This window comes from Bos taurus, chromosome 22 (genome assembly GCF_002263795.3).
Source record: "Bos taurus isolate L1 Dominette 01449 registration number 42190680 breed Hereford chromosome 22, ARS-UCD2.0, whole genome shotgun sequence".
NCBI lineage: Eukaryota > Metazoa > Chordata > Mammalia > Artiodactyla > Bovidae > Bos > Bos taurus.
This window is the reverse complement of record NC_037349.1, coordinates 21901389-21925370: the sequence shown is the minus strand read 5'-3', so window position 1 is coordinate 21925370 and position 23982 is coordinate 21901389. Positions and strand designations below refer to the sequence as shown.

Here is a 23982-nt window from a genome sequence, read left to right as displayed (position 1 = left end):
ACTAAAGTGTCAGTATCCCAAAATGAGAGGAGAAATTGGTGTTGAAAAAATATTTGGAATAATGGCTGGACACTCCACAAAATATGGTTAAAGACATAAATTTACAGACACAAGAATCTCAACAAACCCCAAACAGGATAATCTCTAATAAAACAATGTCCAAAAGCATTATAATCAAACTGCTAAAGATAAAAGATTTTTGAAATATCTTGAAAGAAGTCAGTAAAACAAACGCCACAATACATATGAGAGATTAGTGGTTCAAATGTCTATTATTAGAAACCACATCTACAGAAAAGAGTGAGTCAATATTTTAAAGTCACAAAAGCAAAGAAGTGTCAACCCAGGACTTTGTATCCAGTGAAAACATCCTTCAAGAATAAAGGTAAAATAAACACATTGCAGATGAACAAAAAGTAAGAGAATTCATCACCGTAAGACTTGCTCTAAAAGAAATGCTAAAGGAAGTTTTTTCAGCTGAAGGGAAATCTGGAACTTTAGGAATAAAGGAAGAACTACAAAAATAGTTTGGGTAAATAGAATAGATTATTTTCTTCTTTAAATTATAAAAACATATGTATGAGCATTACAAGCAAAATTTGGGGGTTCTTTCCCCTTTATGAAGACGTACTTACTATATATAACAACTATAATACAGGGAGTCAGGTAAAAGAACCTACATGGTAATAAGGCTTCTATAGTAAGTCTTAAAATGTTAACTCTGTAGTAGACTGTGAGGAGTTAGGTGTGTATATTCTAATTCTTAGAGCAACTTTAATTTCATACTTAAAAATTAAACTTTAATTTTATACTTAAAGATACTTAAATTATCTTTCAGTAATGAAGCAAAATATATTTGAAGACTAAAAAAATAACACCAAAGATATAGCCAAAAGCTAACAGAAATTAAAATGAAATATACATACTAATGTATACAGTATAAAATATATACATATATTTAAAAATAACTATATTAAGTATATATAGTATAAATATATACACATACATACATTTACTCAAAAGTGAAGTTAAGAGACATGGAAGACTGAGTGACAAAGTCTAACCAACATCTAACTGGAGTCCCAGAGGAAAGAATGGAAAAAAAGGCAATATTCAAAAAGATCATGGTTAAGAATAATCCAGATATGATTTAAAAACACTTGTCCTCAGATTCAGGAAACTCAATGAAACTGAAGCAGAAAAATGGAAAGAAACCAACACCTAGGCATATCACAGGGAAACTGCAGAACAGCAGAGACAGGAGATCGTTTTAAAAGTGGGCCCAACTCGATGACCTACAGAAGAACAGATGACCCCATGGACTACAGCCCACCAGGCTCCTCTGTCCATGAGATTTTCCAGGCAAGGATACTGGAGTGGGTTGCCATTTCCATCTTTCAGTAACGAAGCAAAATATATTTGAACACAATTAATAAAAAAAACATTTACCAAAAGATCTATCTCCTTTAGGCAGAAGAGACTTTTTTTTTTTTTTTAATTTGAAAAAAGAAAAAGGAGAAGCAGTCTTCGTAATTCTGAATCCTTAATGAAATTGGCTTTCAGTTGAAAAGACAGTCTCAAAATAGCTTCTCACCCTCCTTTTTCAAGGACACTTACTCAGCAATTTGTTTCCTTAAACTGTTAACAATTTTGAAAGTATTAAACCACAAACAAATAGATGATCATTATTTCTCAGGTTCCCACCAAGAGGAATTGTTTTTTCCCATCTCACTGCTATTCCTCTGTCCAAGATTTAGGAGATACATTAATGACACAAGTATAAAAATGAAACATACTCTTTAGAAATTATATATTTTAAATACCATCCTTTTAAGGTAGTTTAAGTTATCTAGAGTTAAAAAACAAAAACAACAACAAAAGCTAGCCTTAATCCCTTCTAGGATTTGATATCTATAGTTTTTAAGACACTGTTTTAAATGAAACATCCAAGTAATAATCACAAGTAGGTAAATTTCTACACACACATATACTCTGTTTCTCACCATTAAATTTACCATTTATCTCTACAAGAAAACTGTGAGAGCTAGATGGATGCTTTGCCTCTAAACGTTATACATTAAAAAACAAACCAACACAAAAGGACAGCGGCATCAGCAGTTTTTTAATCTCTCCAAGTCGATGTGTAGAACCAGACACAGCAATTAGATAACCACTAGGTAAAACCCCAAAATCCTAAGCACACATGCACAGCCAATCTATGTGAAGGTACCTTTACCAAACCAGGATACAAACAGGCAAAGGGAAACCGCCAACAGCCACACAACCTGCGTGGTTGTTACAGCTGTATGGAGAAAAGAGAAGAAAGCAACAAGTCATCAGAGCTGTGATGAGGAAAATCCCAAAGCAGCCAGTGGACATCCCCGGAAAGCAGAGAATTACAGTGTGAGGAAGCAGTGAAAACGGGGATGGCTTCTGCCCACTGTGGTGGCTATTGCGCGCTAGGGACCCGTGGTGAGAAAGTACAAAGGCCATTGAACAGTCTTGCCCCAAGAATTCTTGACACTGACCTGCTAGGGTTCCCATCCAGAACAGAGTCCCTCACCAAGGAGAAAGCTGAGAGAATAAAATCAAACTCTAGGAAACAAGGGACAAGAGAGTAAAGGAGGAGAAGGAATGGAAGGGAAGAGATGCAGGAAATTCTGAAGGAACAGGAGATCATATGTTTGAGGCCCATGTGAGCACAACTGAAGATAAAGAGTTCTTCAAGAGACAGAAGCTACCCTGGACCACGCCTCCTTCTAAAGGGTAAGGAATGCTCAGAACGCCATGTCAAAATGAGGTCAAGGGCACTAAGAAAATGACTCATGAGAGAATAAAATAGAACAGGATCAGCAAACTCAGATGAGCAGATAAATCAAGAAATAACTAAATCAAAAGAAAAGGCCACTTCAGAAATGAACACAAGAATACTTAAGAGACAAAGAAGATGTAAAGGAATAAAAAATTTTAATTAAAAAAAAAAAAGAAACAATTCAAAACAAGTGATAAACTCTGAAAATGAATCCTATAGATATATTAAGAGTTCCTAAAGAAGAAAACAAAGAATGTTTAAGAATGTTTAAATCCATAGGTTCATGACATTTTTTTTTTAATCTGGTGATTATACAAATCTACATTTGTGATAAAACGATATAGAACTAAATACACACATACCAATGAGTACATATAAAACTGATAAAACCAGATGAAGGTAAGTGGGTTGTGTCAATTGTCAACTTCCTGCTTGTGAAACTGTTCTACGGTTACGTAAGATGCTAGCACTGGAGGAATCCAGGGGAAGGGTGTATGGGATATCTGTATTATTTCTTACAACCGCATGTAAATTTACAATATTCTTTAAATGTTTAATTACAAAAAAAATCAAATCGGTTATTTCTAGAGAGTAGTAGGGGATCACTTCTTTATTTTAAAACCTAGTAAAGAATCAAGCATTTACTCTCTTTCTTGTATGAACAGTATCAATGGTTAAGAAAATAGTAGATGAGGGAACCACTTCTTTATAAATTCTCAATTAATTAAAAAAAAAAAACTATTATATTCTCAACATCTTTCAACCCCCAATGAACTCGTGGATCTAGACACTAACATTAACAGGATTAACAGCAGGTAACATTATAGAGAGAGAAAGATATTATGTGCCTTGTGGTGCCTTGTGGTGTAAGAACGTGTCACTATCTGAGGTCTTGCAATGGGGTCCAGGTGTAAGTCTGATCATGTCTATGGATCCAGACACCACTGGCAGGGAATGCACAGGACAGGAAGAAGAGTTGAGGTGCAACATGAAAGGGCAATCCAGAAAAAAACCCTGGATTCTTTCACAGATAAATTGTTGGGGGTGGGGGGGGGAGCAGCAGACAGGGCCAGGGGCTGGGAAGGAGCAGGATCAGTTCAATTCAGTTCAGTTGCTCAGTTGTGTCCGACTCTTTGCGACCCCATGAATTGCAGCACGCCAGGCCTCCCTGTCCATCACCAACTCCCGGAGTTCACTCAAACTCATGTCCATTGAGTTGGTGATGCCATCCAGCCATCTCATCTTCTGTCGTCCCCTTCTCCTCCTGCCCCCAATTCCTCCCAGCATCAGAGTCTTTTCCAATGAGTCAACTCTTCGCATGAGGTGGCCAAAGTACTGGAGTTTCAGCTTTAGCATCATTCTTTCCAAAGAACACCCAGGGCTGATCTCCTTTAGAATGGACTGATTGGATCTCCTTGCAGTCCAATGGACTCGCAAGAGTCTTCTCCAACACCACAGTTCAAAAGCATCAATTCTTCGGCACTCAGCCTTCTTCACAGTCCAACTCTCACATCCATACATGACCACGGAAAAACCATAGCCTTGACTAGATGGACCATTGTTGGCGAAGTAATGTCTCTGCTTTTCAATATGCTATCTAGGTTGGTCAGATTATAACAGTCTTAACTAAGCCAAAAAAAAAATCTTAAAAGACACAAATTTGCTTTAAATGGGCAGGACTAAACATTGGCAGTCTTGGGGATACATGCCTGCTGATAATACTATAAAGAAATGCAAAGAAGTATCTAAAAAGTATGTTAAAGTATCAAGAAGTATCTTAAAAGGCAAGATAGGGACTTCCTTGGTGGTGCAGTGGTCAGTACTCCAGGCTTCCAATGCAGGGGACACAGGTTCAATCCCTGGTCACAGAACTAAGATCCCACCTGCTGCATGGTGCAGCCAAACAACAACAAACAAACAACAACAACAACAACAAAACTCTTTTTAAAAAAAGCAAGATAGTGGCTACTTCAGGGATAGAGCAGGTGGTGATCAGGATGTGGCACATGGTTGGGGTTGCTATGGCAGGTGGCAAAATTCTAATTCCTGACGTAAGACAAGGTTACAGTGATGTTTGTTTTAGAGTAACACAGTAAAATGACTCACTTGATTTGTGTGATCTATATTGATTTTTCTTTTATAATGAAAAGGCTTTTCCTGAAAATGCAAAGTTATAGCCCTAGTGTTTCCTATCATGAGAGAACATTTGTAACATTTAAAATAATTAATTTAATTACATTATTTTAAAGAATTATATGAAACATAAAATAATCACATGACTGTAAATATCTAAAAAAACTGCATGAAAGTAAATAATCTTATAAAATAATTACATTTAATATATACATAAGAGTAAACCACATTAATAAATTCCAGCCAGCCAGTGAAACCTGGGGAAGCTTCTGAGGCCTATTTGTTATGTTAAAAACGAGATTAACAAGTGCTACTAGGTTTTAGGGGCTTCCCTGGTGGCTCAGCTGATAAAGAATCTGCCTGCAATGTGGGAGACCTGAGTTCGATTCCTGGGTTGGAAAGATCCCCTGAAGAAGGGAACTAAGAAACCACTCCAGAATTCTGGCCTAGAGCATTTCATAGACTGTATAGTCCATGCGGTCGCAAAGAGTTGGACACGACTGAGCAACTTTCACTTTCACTGAGTTTTAGTGACAAGCAAACACTCAGATGAGAGTTTCTTCTCAACTTACAAGAGCCCTGAGCCCGAGACTGTGTGATCTGATGTTTGGCCATGTACCACCTTGATTCACCTGCTTCACGTAAAGTCACCTAGTGGCCCATCTCCTCTCCTACACTCTTGGAAACACCAGGTTAAAAATAGGTCTAGTGCATGAGGGTATGCCAAGACCTAAGAGGAGGCTGAAAAAACAAAAACTTAGCTCCCTCAAATCACTGACAGGTTCATTTCACTCATTCCAGCCCTTTCTTATCATGCTTAAAAGGTTTGCTTTTCTATTATGAGCACTTAAGTGAGTGCCCAACACTATGACCGGGTAACAGCTGCTTCTCCTCGTCCTGGTTACCAGCACACACACTTCACTGTCGGTTTAACAGGGCACCAGCAGAGCCTAGTAATGATCAGCCTTTATGCCTAAAGTGCTCAGAGCTTCTCAACTGACAAGAGGCCTTGTATCTGAAAGCGCAAAATACAAAACTAAGTGCCCTCCCCCATCGGAACTCCCTATCACAAAACAAGACCTCACAGCCTGAGCTGTTCGCTCATCAACACTAAGCCAATCTGACCTCAAACCCCTTCAAAAAGGGGGACGGGGAGGACAGGGTATATCAGATACATAACAGACTTGTAATGTAAACTTGTGAAGAAAACCTTGAGATTCAGATGGAACTGGTCATGTTTGTTAAAACACTGGGACTTCCCTGGTGGTCCCCTGGTTAAGACTCAGCACCTCAATGCCGGGGGCATGGGTTAGATCCCTGGTTAGGGAACTAAGACCCCAAATGCTGCAAGGCAGCAGGACAAAAAATAAAACGAAAAATAAAGTAATATGAAATACATATATAAAGGAGGCCTGATTCTCCTATAAAATGGCTTGAGAGCAAGTCTGGTTTTACCTCATCTTTCCCCCTCACTACCCCAGGTTTTCTACATGAGTCAAACCAGGATGGTTAGCTCACAAGAGAGAACGGTGAAGCCAACATATAAAGATGAGATTCAGGCAGGAGTTGAAAGGAAACCTGTATAAGAAAGGAAGATTAGTGCTGAAGTCCTGTCTTCCAAGTCAGGGTCTTATTCAGTCTCCCTGGGGTTAGCTGACCCCGTTTCCTTTCCTCTCTCACCACCTCTTGCTTCTTCTGCATCCTTAGCCCTGTTTCGTGAACCTTCCGCTTTCCAGCTTACCTACCCCTCCCTCCTTCCCTTGTATATTTTCTGCCTTCTCATGAGGCAGATGAGTAAATATATACCCAAATATACACAGACAGTAAAGAATCGGCCTGCAAAGCAGGAGACCTGGGTTCAACCCCTGGCTTGGGAAGATCTCCTGGAGGAGGGCAACCCCCTCAAGTATTCTTGCCCAGAGAATCCCATGGACAGAGGAGCCTGATGGGCTACAGTCCATAGGGTCGCAAAGAGTCAGACACGACTGAGTGACTAACACTTTCACTTTTCACTTTCACTTCAAATATACACAAACCTACTAAAATGTCTGCAACAGAAACCCTGAGCTCCCCTTACCACACAGGTGCTTCTAGAGGCCTTATCCACTGCTTCCATGACTCCACTGGGTCCCCTCTAAGAGAGGGTTCACCCCAGATGTTAAGAACCAGGTTCTGGCCTCAATTTCCTGTGATCATCCAGAGCAAAGGGCCCCTTTCATAAATGCTACTCTGATCATGTGAATTCAAGAATCCTTTAAAAGGATGCTCTCTCTCCATACCAACACCTGATGAGCCCAAGATTTTAAGAATAGAAGTAAATTGAAAAAAAAATACACATTTAACCCTCCATTCTAGAAATGCCTATAAGTAAAAGAAACCCAGAAGGGTTTAAAGCCCAGGTACAAGACAGCAGCTCAAGTCAGACTCCACACGTTAAACACTATCCCAGGTCTGTGGGATATCCATAGGCCTGTCCTAGGGGAAAACCTATAGCAGGAAAATGGTGAGCTACCTGGGGGGAGGGGAAGGACTTGTAGTTTGGATTTTTCACCCAAGCTGTTTCTAATGAGCAGTAGAGAAATATGAGCCTGTTAAAACATTACTTACTGCCTGCTGGATGTCAGACTTCACCTGCTCACTCAACATGCCTTCAAAAACGAAGGAGTCACCAAACTTCTCAGCCTGAAGGAAAGAAGGGAAATAAAAATGCAGAAAAGTTTGCAGTAACACATTTCACAAGTGCCATTTTCTATGTATGCTGCTCGAGTGGTTCTTCTTGTCCAAATGAACTTAATTTTGTCATATGACCTCCCAAAGGATTCAGAAATGACATTAAAGCATCTGGCTTCCTATTAAAACAGGTTAGTGTCACTTACAGAGCCCATTTTCATTTTAGGCTCATGTAGCTGATAAGGATGCAGACTGGAAGAGATTAGCTTTTGAGCCTGTGATTGTCTCTGTTGATGGAAACACATCTCCCCAAGTATTACAAATGACTTTGGAAAATAACAGGATTCTTTACATATCAGATCACATATCAACCTTTTCCTTTGTTCTACTCCAGGAATTTAGCTAAAAGAAGCAAATGGCACTGTTTGCTGATATTCTGACACATTCTAGCTCCACTAAGGTGTCTGCTGTGCTGATAAATCTCAAGTGGCCAACCTGAACACCAGGTGGAAATATGTATTTTAATCATTTTTATTTAACGTTACTGTCTCAAGTCTGTATCTACTTGGTTTTCTTTGCTACATGTGGCCCCAGTGAGCAAATGTGCAAAGTAGCCTCTGGTTTCCATGGTTCTACTCTTTCGGTTTTCTTCCTCCTTTTGGATTCTTCCTCCTCATCTCCTGAAATACGTGGGCTCTCCTTCTAGCCCCTAAAACACTGTTGCTCCCTGATATTCTACCCTACCTCTCTGCTCGTCTTACTCTATTCCAGCGGCTCTTGGGCTCTGTGCAGTTGAGATCAGCTGGCAAACTTGTTGCCACTACACATCACAGCTCCCCAAGCCCAGAGCTTCTGATTCTGGAGGTCTGGAGTGAGGCAAAGGAATCTGCACATAAGAACAGCTAAGCTGGTGACTCTAACATAGGTGGTCTAAGAGATCCCACTTGAGAGACACAGACCTGCTGCTGGACAAACTCTGGCAATCTCATCATTTTAACCACTGCCAGCACTTCAAATGATGCTCAGATCTCTACCTGCATACATATCCTCTCCTCGCTAGATGAGCGTAACTTCCTGCTACATCCCTGGATTTCAGGCCTTATGAACACCTCAAATTCTTTTTCCTGATTCAAGCTCATCAACTTTTTGCATCCCAGCTCTTCTTCCTGTATTCCCTTGTGGCGTCACCATGTCTAAAAACCCAGACCAGTCCCTCATTCAACAACATTGATCAAAGACCTACCAGATGCCCGCCTTTGGGCTACATGACATAGATACAAGGTCAATATTACATACGCATGGACTCTGACCTTAGAGCACTTAAATATGGAGCACTTAGAACAAAAGTCAAGTTGAAAAAAGAATGGAAGAAAATAAGTACAACTTTATGTGACATTGTAAAGTGGAGAGTACTGAGAAAAGTCTCTTTTTGAGAGAGCGGGCAGAGGAAGCCTCCCTGAGAAGGATATTTAAGATGAGATGACTCGAGAATGAGAAGGAGCCGGCCATTGCAAAAGGGGGACAGGCAGGAAATTTCAAGCAGGGGAGAGTATGGGCTGTGCCCCAAAGATGGTAAAGAGTGTCCAGTTCACAAAGAACAGAAACAAGAACAGCAGGATCAGAATGTGATGAGCAATGGAAATGGGATGTAAAATGAAGCTGGAGAAATGGAAAAAACAAAAACAAAAAAACAACTGTAAAGTGGCATAAAAATATGAAGTATTTTATCCAAAGCCAGGGCTTTAACCCTTTTAGTTCCCTAGGCCCTTTTGGCAGTCGGGTGAAGTGTATAAAACAAAATCAACACAATTACAAAGAAAGCGAGTTATATCAAAATATTCGTAAAACAAATGTGTGCTATAGTAACACATACAGGTGTGTGTCTATATGTATATGTCTGCCTTTTTTTATTTTTTAATATATTAAATAAGATCTAGTGGCAGGTCTCATAATTATCATTTCTAAGGTGGGGATGGAGAAGGCAATCGCACCCCACTCCAGTACTCTTGCCTGGAAAATCCCATGGATGGAGGAGCCTGGTATGCTGCAGTCCGTGGGGTGGCTAAGAGTCGGACACGACTGAGCGACTTGACTTTCACTTTTCACTTTCATACATTGGAGAAGGAAATGGCAACCCACTCCAGTGTTCTTGCCTGGAAAATCCCAGGGACAGGGGAGCCTGGTGGGCTGCCATCTATGGGGTCACACAGAGTCAGACACGACTGTAGCGACTTAGCAGCAGCAGTAGCAAGGTGGGGATGAATACAAGTAATTTTAAGGTTAAGATCTCTGAGATAAGACTAATGTGACACAAAGTGTCTGTGATTTCTGCTGAGGACAAAGACACAGGCATTGCTGCCATTTCTGTACGACATTGTCTACTTCCTAATTAAAGGACATGCTCAATTTCAGTTAGAGGGTAACAGAAATCCAGATGTAGTATTCTATCATCCATGTTCCTACACATCCTAAATTCTACTCATTCTGTCTAATCTCGATGGAGAACCCTAGTCCATGGGAAACTTCCTGCCTTAGAAGCCATCTTCTAACTTCAGCAGACTATTAAGGAACTTGATCTAAGAGTATTCTCATGAAACAAAAAGTACAGAAACTTCTCACTAGGAATGGGATCAAAGCAGCAACCATTCTGTATATTTTAGGAAATGCCAAAGAAATGCAAAACCAAATTTGGAAGTTGTTCTGCTTTCAGCATTCACTCTGAATTTTTTTTTTTTTAATAAAAAAGATGTTCTACCCTGAAACAAAAACAAAAACAAGGCAGGGACTCCACAAACTGAAAGCAAGGGAAGAATCTTTTGGTAAGAAAAATGGGAAACATATATATATGACAAGGATATTTGAGCCACTCAGAAGCTTCCGTCATCTAGAAAGCCTCCCTCTTCCTAGTGCCACTGAGTACAAACAGCTGCTTTCAGAACACTGCTCTGTGATTCAGCAGCCACAGCAGACACTGGAATTGCCGAAGGAAACCTCCTGTGTCTTCAGGCACTGGAATAAAACCACAAAAATGAAAAGCTGCACTTCTTCATCTATCACTTATGAATTACGCCATGCTTCCAAAACAGACGAACTATAATTTTTTGAGAGGGAAGAGTGGCCTTACTTTACATGCTGTTATCTCAAAAAGCCTGAGCGGACAGTGGCACCCTTTGGCATATTACAGCATTGACACACCAGAGCATCAAGGTTAAAAAGACAGGTGCTGGGGTCACACTGGCAAGGCCTGAACCACAGCATCACAACTAACCAGCTACGGACTCAGGGCAAGATGCTTTGATAATCCCCCATTTACCACCTGAAAAGTAACCTGCCTCGCTGGGTTTCTATGAAAACAACAATTAGATGAAACATATATAAAGTGCTTGGCACAGCACTGGGAACACAGTGAAAAGTGGTCAACTGATGAAGTCGTTCCTCCCCATCCCAATCCCGTTACCTCTGTCAAATAGCCAGTTGAGTTCACAAACTTCTCAAATTCAGCGTTACTGACTTCATAGGCATCCATGTAAAAGGCATCAATAGCAACTCTCCTCGCAGGTGCTTCCCCATCCTGCTTTATCTGAGGATCATCTGTGCCCATTGTAAACACACCGGCAGGGATGGGGACCATCTGCAGCGAAAGGGGAAACACAGGAAGTCAGGCCACTGCAGTCAGAGTAAACCCGGGCCAAGTGTAAAGTGCCAGCACGAGGTGAGCACCGGACGGGGAGCGAACCCCCGCCGCAAAAGCCACTGAGAGATGAGTAAGGTGACTCCACACTCCAGCGAACGGCTAGTCACAAAAGGAAGTGAAGAGTCTTTAGGACAGTAATATATCTAGAAAAAACTCTTCATAATATATATCTGCACACACACACACACACACACACACACACACACACAAATAAATAAATGAAAAATAAAAAGGGCTTCCCTGGTGGTCCAGTGGCTAACACTCTGTGCTCCCAATGCAGGGAGGGGCAGGGTTCAATACCTGGTCAGGGAACTAGATCCCACATACTGCAACTAGGAAGTGGCGCAGCCAAATAAATAAATAATTTAAAAAAAAAAAAAAACAACACACACCTGCACACACCATGGAAGCAGGTTTAGAGCAAGAGTCACCAAGCTCCTAATGACTGGAGGTCAGAGGCAGGGAGCATATTCCACTTGTTTATACATCTGAAGGAAATGGCACCCCACTCCAGTACTATGGCCTGGAAAATCCCAAGGACAGAGGAGCCTGGAAGGCTACAATCCATGGGGTTGCAAAGAGTCAGACACGACTGAGCGACTTCATTTCGCTTTACTTTATACATCTGTGCGTTTTCCTCCTTTACTATGTTCTTATTCCTTTTAAACTATTTTAAAAAGCAAATATAAAAATGCCACATGTAATATCTTTTAAAACCAACTCAGTCAATCGAGGTTGCCAATGATAATGGAAAAGACCTAAATCACTCAAATGGAAAATCTAAAACATTTACTAAAGGACTATGCCTTGTCCTTTTTTAACACCTTCGCAAAACTCTAACTGCAGTTACTTTGTTTCTATCTATTAGACAGTGTATTAAAAAGCAGAGACATCACTTTGCTGACAAAGATCCATATAGTCAAAGCTACAGTTTTTCCAGTAGTCATGTATGGATATGAGAGTTGAACTGTAAAGGCTGAGAACCAAAGAAATGATGCTTTTGAACTAGGGTGCTGGAGAATACTCTTGAGAGTCCCTTGGACTGCAAGGAGATCCAACCAGTCCATCCTAAAGGAGATCAGTCCTGAATATTCATTTGAAGAACTGATGCTGAAGCTGAAGCTCTAATACTTTGGCCACCTGATGTGAAGAGTTGATTCACTGGAAAAGACCCTGATGCTGGGAAAGACTGAAGGCAGGAGGAGAAGGGGGAACAGAGGATGAGATGGTTGGATGGCATCACTGACTCAATGGACATGAGTTTGAGCAAGCTCCAGGAGATAGTGAAGGACAGAGAAGCCTGGCGTGCTGTAGTCCGTGAGGTCGCAAAGAGTCAGACATGACTTAGTGACTGAACAACAACTGTTTTCTATAAATTCTAAACCCCGCGAGGGCAGCAAGAGAGGCTACCTTGTTCACATGTTGTCCTAGCACTAAACATAAGATCTGAGGATCACACCTAAAATTTTCAGTTAATAAACACAGGTCCAAGGTCAGCATCATTGGAGAAATGCAGACAAAATCTACAGTGAGATTCCACTTCACACCCACCAGCACAGCTGTAACCAGAAACACAGATAAGAACAAGTGTCAACAAGGATGAAGGAAACTTGCAACCCTTTATGTTGCTGGTAGAAATGTAAAGTAACACTGCTGCTTTAGAAAACAATGTCAGTTCTTCAAAAAGCTACATAAAAGAGTTAACACATGATCATGCAATTCCACTTCTAGGATTATACCCAAGATAAATGAATACATATATCCATGAAAAAACCTGTATAGTAATATTCATAGCAGCATTATTCATAATACCCCAAAAGTGGAAACAACCCAATATTCATTTGTCCACTGATGAACGAATAACATGTCACACATCCACAAAATAGAAATCAGCCATAAAAAGAAACGAAGTACCACACAGGTGAACCTTGAGAACATGATGCTAAATGAAAGAATCCACTCACAAAAGGCTGTATATTGTATGATTCCATTTATACAAAATGCCCAGAGCTGAAGCCAAAGAGACAGAAGTAGATTAGTGATTGCCAGAGCCTGCAGGGAGGTGGGCAGAGGGAATAAGTGCTAATGAGTATGGGGTTTCTTTTCAGAGTGATGAAATGTCCTAGAATTAGTGATGATGCTTGTGGAAACCTTGTGTCTATACTAAAACACACACTAAATTGTAAACTTTCCAAGGGTGAATTTTATGACATGTCATTTGTATCTCAATTTCTAAACAGCAACACAATCATACCATCTATCAGAAATATACTCTGCAGATACAGTGTCTTACATGCTAATCATTTGAGTGAAAAAACAATTCACTCACTTCTCAGCAGATTAGGATCTGTCAGATCTCTGATCTAGAAAACAAAAGTTTGACTTGAGGAAAGGAAAAAAAAGAAACTAAAGAGTAATAGCTAGTAGGAACAAAAACAGAAAACGTGGCTTAGCAATAAGAGCAGAAAAGTTCGAAAAACAAGATCAGAAGTAACAGAAAGTAATGATCAGTAATCATGGTTTCCTACGCTCTATTTCCACTCTCTTTACTGGTGGTTGCTTTCAATTTTGTGCATGTATTTCCCAATGAAAATGGAGCTGCTTTCATCTATGACATAAGTAATAAATGTTTTAATGTCCAATGTATTATTATTAAGAAGTCATCCCGACCTCGCCCATCTGCTAATCCCAACAGTATAGCAATCACCCAGTTTTACTGGGTCACCTAAATATATACCCTTCTCATCTCTCCCCTTTTCTGTTCTTCAATAAATGCAGTAGCCTCACAATTGGCTCCTTTGCCTCCAGCTTCATACTTTCACATTTCTACTAGCTCCTCTCTAAGCCACCAACCCTCCACTCAAATCATTCATACAACAAATATCCAAGCCCCTACTGAACCTTCCAAAATATGTCTTCTATATCCAACACAATTTATTGAAGCTCTGCTTGGAACAGAAAAAGGTGGGAAACAACCGAAATATTCTTCAGTATTGGAATGATTAACTAAGCTGTGGGCCACTCATAAAATGGAAAATTAAGCAGCCACAAGAAAAGAAAAAGAAGGAAAACTGAGGGAGAAAAGAAGACAGTTTTAATATATAGATATGGAGAGATCACCTTCACTTTTCACCTTCATGCATTGGAGAAGGAAATGGCAACCCACTCCAGTGTTCTTGCCTGGAGAATCCCAGGGACAGGGGAGCCTGGTGGGCTGCCGTCTATAGGGTCGCACAGAGTCGGACACGACTGAAGCGACTTAGCAGTAGCAGCAGCACCAGGATAAAGGGATAAGGAATGGAGAGGACAATGACCAATTCATGCCCAATTCATGTTGATGTATGGCAAAAAACTATCACAATATTGTAAAGTAATTATCCTCCAATTAAAATAAATAAACTTTAAAAAAAAAAAGAAAGCATGGTATGTTATCATTTGTGTGAAAAGGAGGTGAGGGGGAAAATATAGATTCACATCTTCTTTTTGTATTTGCTTACATTTGCAGAATACCGCTCTGGGAAGATATTCAAAAAACACATGCAGTGGTTGTCAGAAGGTAAGGTTATTACATAAGTGGAAAAATTTTCACCATACACCCTTCTACACAATTATTTTTTAATTTTAAAACCATGTAATGTACTCTCTATTCAAAAAAACAGTATAGTGTCAATTTGATTATGCCATTTTCCTACTTAAATTCTTTAGGGTTCTTCCATCACCTTGCAGAGTAAAATATCGAAGCATCAGAGCCCATCTCTCTCACCCTGGACTCTATCTGTACTTCTCTCTGTTAATGACATCCATGTTCAAGGATCATCTCCTACAGAAAGCCTTTCCTGCCTGCATTTCCCTCTGCTGGCTCTGCATACATCTCTCATTAGGGGTCCTTTGTTAAACACCATTCTATCCCAACACCTGCCCTTGATCCCAGGCTCCTTGGGGACCAGAAATAAAGTTTTCATTTCTATATCCCCAGCTCCTAGTATGGTGCATAATTCAAGGAAGGAAGGAAGGATGGAAGGGAGGAAGGAAGATGGGGAGGAAGAAACTTCATTGACTGAACAGATGACTTCACAAGTACAATGAAAAATGTATCATCTGAATTATTCCTAATTATAAAAATTCTCAGGGAGGTAGGTGGGAGAGGGGTTCAGGATGGGGAACACGTGTATGCCCGTGGCGGATTCATGTTGATGTGTGGCAGAACCAATACAATATTGTAAAGTAATTAGCCTCCAATTAAAATAAATAAATTTAAATTTAAAAAAAATTCTCCTTCTTCTATAACACCATCCCAGACATGGGTAGTGTGTCTGCATCACAGTGAAACCTGCTGAACAGACTCTGCTCAGAGACTGAACTAGGTTCCCACATTATTCTCATCATTTGTCAAGCGTCTGGGACACAAGATCCCTTAGTCCTAAGGTGAGAAATCAGAATGTTAAGCAGCTCTGCAAAGAAGTAGAAAAATAGAAGCCTGCAGATGAAAGCTTAAAATGATTATTAAAATGATCTAATAGAAGGTTTCATGTCTCATAAAGGACTTAAAGGAAAAACAAGCTTCCAGCAGCAGACAAGGAGGTCCTTTTCTAAGAACAGTTGTTCATACCTTCCTACAAACACAAGGGCCACAGGAAGCTGTGGGCTTCATTGTATCGAATGAAGTTTTACAATTATCTCAGTTTCTCATCCCACTCTCCCTCCAGGTGAGTACCAACAATGCCAACACAATCACAACTTCCACTGTGGACTCCTGGCCTGGTTGGGTTTTTTTCCCTCTGTTTTTCATTGACTGTCAGAGATAACCCACACTGAAGAAGCCAAGTTTTCATTCTGGAGGTGACAGACAAAAATAGCCCACAAAACTCTGACTGGATCATAATTCCCAAATTATACTAATGAAGTGAAATCTCGGTCCTGCAAATGTAAAGTGCTGTTCCATTGAAACCTGGAGCATCAGGTCTCACAGTCGTAAGCCAAATACAAGCAAGCAAGCAATCGCTCAGTTGTATCCCACTCTTTACAATCCCATGGACTGTAGTCTACCAGGCTTCTCTGTCCATGGGATTTTCCAGGCAAGAGTACTGGAGTGGGTTGCTATTTCCTTCTCCAGGGGATCTTCCTGACCCAGGGATCAAACCCAGGTCTCCTCGGTTACAGGCAGACACTTTACCCTCTGAGCTACCAGGGAAGCCAAATACAAAGAACCACTTTAACCACATCTTCAAGAAAGGTCCAGGTTCAAACAGTCCATTCCTCCTTGGCAGTCAGCTCAAACCCCGCTGCCGCCACAGTTCCTGCTACTGCCAAGCCAAAAGCACACGTGAAGTCAAAGTGACCCTCTTACCACTAGGACTTCATTCGGGCTACACACTCTGCCCAGGTGCAGTGAACATCTATTATTTCTGCTCACCTGGCACCCATTCCTTCCTGTTCTTCAAGAGCAAGTGACATCTTTTGAAAACCACTTCTTCAGCTGAGAGTATGACGCTGGGTGTTGGGGGGGGGAGCTGAATAACTGCTCCACCTCCCGTGACTCAGGTCTGATGATTTTCATCACCACATTCTTTTGACCATAGGGATACAATTAGAGACAGACACACAACCCAACCACAGTTAATCTCAGAACTTCTGCTGGTGCTATAAGGGGAAAAAACCTCTTTCTTCCAGTTTTTTTTATCAGTAGAAAGGATGCTAAAGCTGAAACTCCAATACTTTGGCCACCAGATGCGAAGAACTGACTCATTTGAAAAGACTCTGATGGTAGGAAAGATTGAAGGCAGGAGGAGAAGGGGACAACAGAGGATGAGATGGTTGGATGGCATCACCGACTCAATGGATATGAGTTTGAGTAAACTCTGGGAGTTGGTGATGGACAGGGAGGCCTGGCGTGCTGCAGTCCATGGGGTCGCAAAGAGTTGGAACTAAGAAGGGATACTACCCGAACGTGAAGCCTACACAGAAGAAAGAAGAGCTGCCAAGAGAGAGCCAGAAGGAGAGACCTGGAGATGCTGCCTGAGGTCCTGGATCCAGCTGTGTCTGGGGCCACAGCTGCACTTGAACTTCCCAGTCATGAGAGCCCCTCCCCCAGTTTTTTATCACTCTTGAGAGTCCCCTGGACAGCAAGGAGATCAAACCAGTCAAGTCTAATGGAAATCAACCCTGAATATTCATTGGAAGGACTGATGCTAAGGATGAAGCTCCCAATATTTTGGTCACCTGAAGCAAAGAGCAGACTCACTGGAAAAGACACTGATGCTGGGAAAGACTGAGGGCAGAAGAGAGTGGCAGAGGATGAGACGGTTGGATGGCATCACCAATTCAATGGACATGAGTTCGAGCAAACTCCGGGAGATAGTGAAGGACAGGGAAGCCTGGCATCCTGCAGTTCATGGGGTCAAAGAGTTGGACACGACTTAGCAACTGAACAACAATAACAAGAAGCTAGTTTTAAGAATCTTTTCTTTCACTTGCCTCTGTGGGTTGTTTGTTTTTTTAACAGAGAAAGTGAGCTATGTTTAAATATTATAACAGTTACCTCGTATGCTGCTGGCATACTCATATGCACAGCTTATAAAGTAAAAAACCTAAACTTTTAAAGTCAGCTCTGAAATAGATGCATTTTCATCAGTACATTCACTAGGTCTGGTCTTCTGAAACGAGGTAAGTCAAAGAATTGAGATTATTAAAGAACAAACTCAACATGTCAGCAGCAAATTTCAGTTAAAGTAACCTGGAAACCAATGTTCCCATAACTGCAGTACAAAGTTTGGGCTTTTGTTTTATACACAAAAACAAAATTAACTTATATGCAGCTCTTTTGTGTAGCACTCTCCTTTTCCCCTCTTTCCTCTCCTCAAACCTAAGCAAAAAGCTAAAAACTCTGGAGGAAGCTGAGTGTACAAGAGAACCAAGCTCCTTGGTTCTGCCCACAAAGTGCTGCCTTAACTATCTATGTAGGACTTATCTACCTCCATCATCCTCTCACTCTACTGCCACTAATCGCAGATGAAATGACATTAAAGTCCCTTTAAGCCCTGTGAGTTTATGATTCTATTCGGCCTCAGTTGTTACATCTGTAAACTAGGGGATAATATCTCACAGGACCCTTGGGAGGATGAGAGACAGCAAAAAGACTATTTGCCAAAGGTTTCTTTAAAAAGTATCTGATACCCTTTATTCCCTTGGCAGTTTGTCAGTATTGTAGCCAGTAACAACAAAAAGGTAAGATCATTCCAGAAATTGTTATACCATCCTTAAATGTGTAAAGAACTCAGAGGACACAGAGATTAAAGCAGGACTAAAAAATTGCTTCCCGTGCAGAATGAGACATCAAACAATTACACAAATAACACTACTTTAAAGAAAATATACACGTTTCCCTCAAACAATGACAAAATACTTGAGAACACAGAGAAAAACACTACTTCTTCCTGGAAGAAAGGGGTCATAGAGGAGAGGGCATTCAATCCCGCCTTGACACCCGGGTCAGCATTACCCTATCAAACCATTCTCAGACAGGAAATCAACTGACTTCACCTATACAAACAGAGATGGCACATACAATTTTATCATCTCATTATCCTCAATGTCACATCAACTATTGTAAATGATACATGGAAATTAAAATATTTTGATACCTTTTAATAAAATAATCAGCAGTGTAGAACACTGTTAGAAAAGCTTTCTCAAAGAGCATTGTATATTTTGTTAACTGGAGGGAACTTAAGTAAAATTTGAAAGTGTCTCTATTGTTTCCCAGACAATTCTTGCTGCCTTAACTTTCTAGTGAAACTAAATTCCTTGAGAGTAAAGCCTAGTGCTATTTACCTCTTTGCATACCTCATCTTGCCAAGTGCTCATTAAATTAAAATTAAAAAAAACAAACTCACACCTAAAAGGTGTTACATGAAATAGGGTGAAAATGTCACCCCCAGAAACCTTAAATTACTTACATTTCCTAGAATACACCAATGCATTTGTACAATGATTTGTCTGTACCCATGCCATTCTCCTTCTTGCAAGGTCCTTCAAGCTGCCCCGCCATCCCCAACTGCTGAAAACGTTTCCTCCAAAGCCTAGCTTAATGCATCTTTTTCTTTGAGCACCTCCTGACTTGTCCAGGAAGAAAGAATCCTTTCTTCCTCTCCAACTGCTTTGTACATACTCCTCCTAGAGCGCAGTCACAATAGAAAAAAGATGCTTGCATGTACTCATGAATCTGTGTATGTGAGAGAGAGAGACAGAGAATAACGAGAGACCTACCAACAAGTAAATGCCTTGAGGTAAGGCATAAATCTTTCTTTTCTTTATGCCCATTACACAGGACACAGTCTTACATGTGTGTCAAATAAAAATTTGTTGAATTAAACTAAATAAAGCAAAAACAGATTCAATACGACCTCAATCAAAATCCCAGCAGGTTATTTGATCAATAACAATAATACGATACTCAAGTTTGTAGGTGGAGGCAAAAGATCTAGAGAACCAACACAATATTGATGAGCAAAACAAAGTTGGAGGAAAGATATTATGCAACTTCAAGATGTACTATAAAACTACAGTAACCAAGACAAGCACTGGTTAAAGAACATACAACTAGATGAATGGAACTGCAGAGAGACCAGAAATAGACCTCCATAAACACAATCAAATGATCTTTGACAAAGGAGCAAAAGCCATACAGCAGAGCTACAGCAGTCTTTTCAACAAATGTTAGTACAACTGGACATCCACATGGAAACAAACAAAAAATCTAGACACAGACCACTCTTCAAAACACAATGTCAAGGAATTGTGAAGACAAGCAACAGACTGGCAGAAAATATTTGCTGATGACACATCTGACAAAAGACTGTTATCCAAAAAAAAAAAAAGACTGTTATCCAAAGTAAGCAACCTTTAAAACTCAACTATAAGAAAACAATCTGATAAAAAAGGCCAAGACCTTAACAGACACCTCATCAAAGAAGATATACAGGTGGCAAAGATGCTCAGCATGTCAACCAAAAAACGCAAATTAAAACAAGATACCATTATAACACATCTTAGAATGGCTAAAACTGGACACACTGACAATACCAAATGCTGACAAGGGTGTGTAGCAACAGGAACTCTCATACACTGCTGGTAAGAATGCACAATGGGACACACACTTCAGAAGACAGTTTGGCAGTTTCTTACAAAACTAAACATACTCTTGCTATATGACCCAATAATCACATTCCTTGGAATTTACCCAAGGAGCTGTAAATTTTATATACACACAAGAAACCTTCACCCAGATGTTTATAGCAGCTTTATTCATAATTGTCAAAACTCAGAAGGAAGCAAAATGCCCCTCAGTAAGTGAATGGATAAAGTGTGGTACATCCAGACAATGCATCGTTATTCAGCACTAAAAATAAATGAGCTATCAAGCTATGAAAAGGCATGGAGGAAACTTAAATGCATATTCCTAAATGAAAGAACTCCATCTGAAAAGGCTATATATAGCATGATTCCAAATATATTACAGAAAAGGCAAAACTTAAGGATACAGTAAAAAGATAGTGGTTGCCAGTGGGGAGGAGGAAGAGGGATGAATAGGCAGAGCACAGAGGATGTTAAGGGCAATAAAATATTCTGCATGATACTATAGTGATGAATATATGTCACTGTACATTTGTCTAAACCTATAAAACGTTCAACACCAAGAGCAAACCCTAAAGTATATTACAGTTGATTGCTGAACAACACAGGTATGAACTGCGAGGGTACAATCATACGTATTTTTTTTCCAAAAGATACATACTTCAGTACTGTCATACATGATCTGCAGTTTGTGGAATCCTGGAATGCAGAACTGCAGATATGGAGGGCCAACTATAAAGTTATACAAGGATATCTGATTGCACAAGGAGCCAGTGTCCCTAACCTATATATTTTTAAAGGGTCAAGTGTAATGACTTTGGGTGATTATGATATATCAATGTAGGTTTATCAGTTGTAATAAACGTATCACTGTAGTGGAGGATGTTGATAATGGGAAAGGCTATGCATGTGTTGAGGCAGGGAATTCACAGGCAATCTCTTTACCTTCCTCTCAATTTTGTTCTGAACCTAAAACTGCTCAAAAAGAAAAATCCTTTTTCTAAAAGAAGAAAGAAAATTAAGAGGAAAAAGTGTTATCACTAGGACCACGTATCTCTCCCATAATACTGGACTTCCAAAATTCAGAATAAATCGGTGTCAGAATGAGACTAAAGTCATTTGCACATAAACTAAAACATTGGAAACCAAGGAAAACAGAGAGACAAAGAATAGCCTCCTAAGAAGTCCTTCGTCTTGATAAGAAGTCCATTTCATGTTCAAGAATTAAGTTTAGGAGTCCTTCAAGGCTTGTGAGCTGTGTTCTCAACAATTGTTAATTTACTAATAACCTGAGATGCAGCCAAACATTATAGAAACTGAATGGAAGTAAAAATGAACATAAAATAAATGCATGAAAACAAAATATAATTAATTTAATTAATGTTTAAAGTGAATGCAAGATATGGCCAAAGATGACCCATACAATACTCAATCTGCACATGAAACCACTCTAAAGGGCTCAAAAAAAAGCGTATCTTAAAAATGTAATTCAAAAGATACCTACATCCAATTCTGGGATCAATCAGACACTGGACCTTTTAAAATGAGGAATGTTCAGTACTGTCCAGAAGGTCCTTGGTAAAGTTTGACACAGACCAGTGTACATGCAAATAAGACAACAACCCTGTCACAGAGCAGAGCAACAGATGGCTTTCTCACAGGAGAGACAGACTATCAATTACCATTCAAGTTAGAGGAATATGGCCAACACACACTGTAATTGTAACCAAAGCTCCTTACCACACAAAAGATAAATGCTAATAATTCAGGGCATCCTTTGAGGAACAACAAAAATTTAAATGCCAATAATTACAATACAGGATGGAAAAACAAAAAGAAGTCCAGCTACCAACCTCCTAACACTCTATACAGAGTCACGAGATTATGGTCCTGACCCCCATCACTCTTACAACCTACTTGGGGCGAGACACCAGCAGACAAGTATCTTTGGTAATCATTATATCAGAGTAAACAGATACTACTGTGTCAGCATATGGAAATACAGACGGGACAGAAAGGAAAGCGATTCGGAAAGGTCTGCAGGAGACTTCCCGGGCGGCTCAGTGGTAGAGTCTGCCTGCCAGTGAAGGAGACCCGGGTCCCATCCCTGAGTTAGGAAGATCCCCTGGAGAAGGAACTGGAAACCCACTCTAGTATTCTTGCCTGGGAAATCCCACAGAGAAGTCTGGCAAGCTACAGTCCACTGGGTTACAAGAGTTGGACACGACTTAGCAACTCAACAACAACAACTACTACTACTGTTTTACTTAGTTCTCCACATGTGCTAAAGTGCTAAGGACAGCAGAATAAATAGGACAAGTCCTCAAGAGGCAGAATCTACAGTAAGAGACTACCAGTAAGTATACAACAATGTTACAGATACTGACACCCAGTGTCCTGATTGCTTCACAATTAATGAGAGGAACCTAGGACTCCTCTGTCCATGGAATTTTCCAGGCAAGAATACTGGAATGGGTTGCCATGGCCTACTACACTGGATCTTCCCAACCCAGGGATCAAACCCGTCTCCTGCATTGGCTGATGGATTCTTTACCCTGGCACCACCTAGAAGTCTAAACCTACATCTGTCTAACTTAAAATTCGGAGAACCTCATCAAGAAGACGGGGTTGAAAGAAGAGGAAGTAGGAAATAAAAGACAAGAAAAGGCGAGACAACTGTCCTCAAACCAAACTACCTAATGCTCAGAATTAGGCAGAGCCCCAAGACCCAGCTGTTTTGGAGGGCGGAGGAACTTCTCATCAAACTAGATCAGCCAGTGCGCGACTTGCCGATGTGATTACAATCTTTACTTGCCCTCCTTCAACCACTTGGTTTGTCCATCCCAACCCTGTCGAGGAACCTGGCGAGCCCCACCCATCATTAGGGAATAGAGAGAGCACCTTGGTGGGTGGGGATGGCCGCCCTCCGGGGACCGAGCCCGGGGCGTTCGCCTCCCGGGAGTATCGGTGCGCGGCTGCCGAGCTTCCCTGGGCCCCGGGCCGCTGGGGATTGCCACAACCGCAGGAGCCCACGAGGGACGGCGCGCCTGCCTCGGGCCCAGCCTCTTCGCCCCCCGCCGCCCAGCCTAGCAGCAAGAACAGCGACAACAAGAGGACGAGAGTGAGCTCGGCGCCGCATCCTCGAGCTGGCCCTAGCGCGGGCGCAGCCATGTTGTCCTGCGAGCCATGTGACCTTGTAGGTCACGTGTCCCCGCCCTCCTTAAAGGGGCCAAGCCCCAGGCTGACTTGAGAAGTGGCCTTGAGAGCTGTCCTCTCTCCAGGTCAGGTCAGTTAAGTTTAGTTCAGTCGCTCAGTCGTGTCTGACTCTGCGACCCCATGAATCGCAGCACGCCAGGCCTCCCTGTCCACCACCAACTCCCGGAGTTCACTCAGACTCACGTCCATCAAGTCAGTGATGCCATCCAGCCATCTCATCCTCTCTCGTCCCCTTCTCCTCCAGCCCCCAATCCCTCCCAGCATCAGAGTCTTTTCCAGTGAGTCAACTCTTCGCATGAGGTGGTCAAAGTACTGGGGTTGCAGC

The 23982-nt window shown here is 41.0% G+C and overlaps 1 protein-coding gene across 2 annotated transcripts in view; it reads right to left on the bottom strand.

Moving 5' to 3' along the window:
- The window catches only part of SUMF1 (sulfatase modifying factor 1), a 93433-nt gene extending 69796 nt beyond the window's left edge, over nt 1-23637 (bottom strand). The window contains exons 1-3 of one of the 2 annotated variants that reach the window (XM_005222667.5): nt 23343-23637; nt 11073-11246; nt 7553-7627 (exon numbers count right to left, since the gene is read on the bottom strand). In XM_005222667.5, coding sequence (XP_005222724.1) covers nt 7553-7627; nt 11073-11246; nt 23343-23612 — 519 coding nt within the window. In that variant the 5' untranslated portion in view covers nt 23613-23637. The remainder of the gene's footprint in view (nt 1-7552; nt 7628-11072; nt 11247-23342) is intronic. The other variant, NM_001076076.1, reaches the window with a different exon arrangement.
- Nucleotides 23638-23982: the final 345 nt, after the last annotated feature.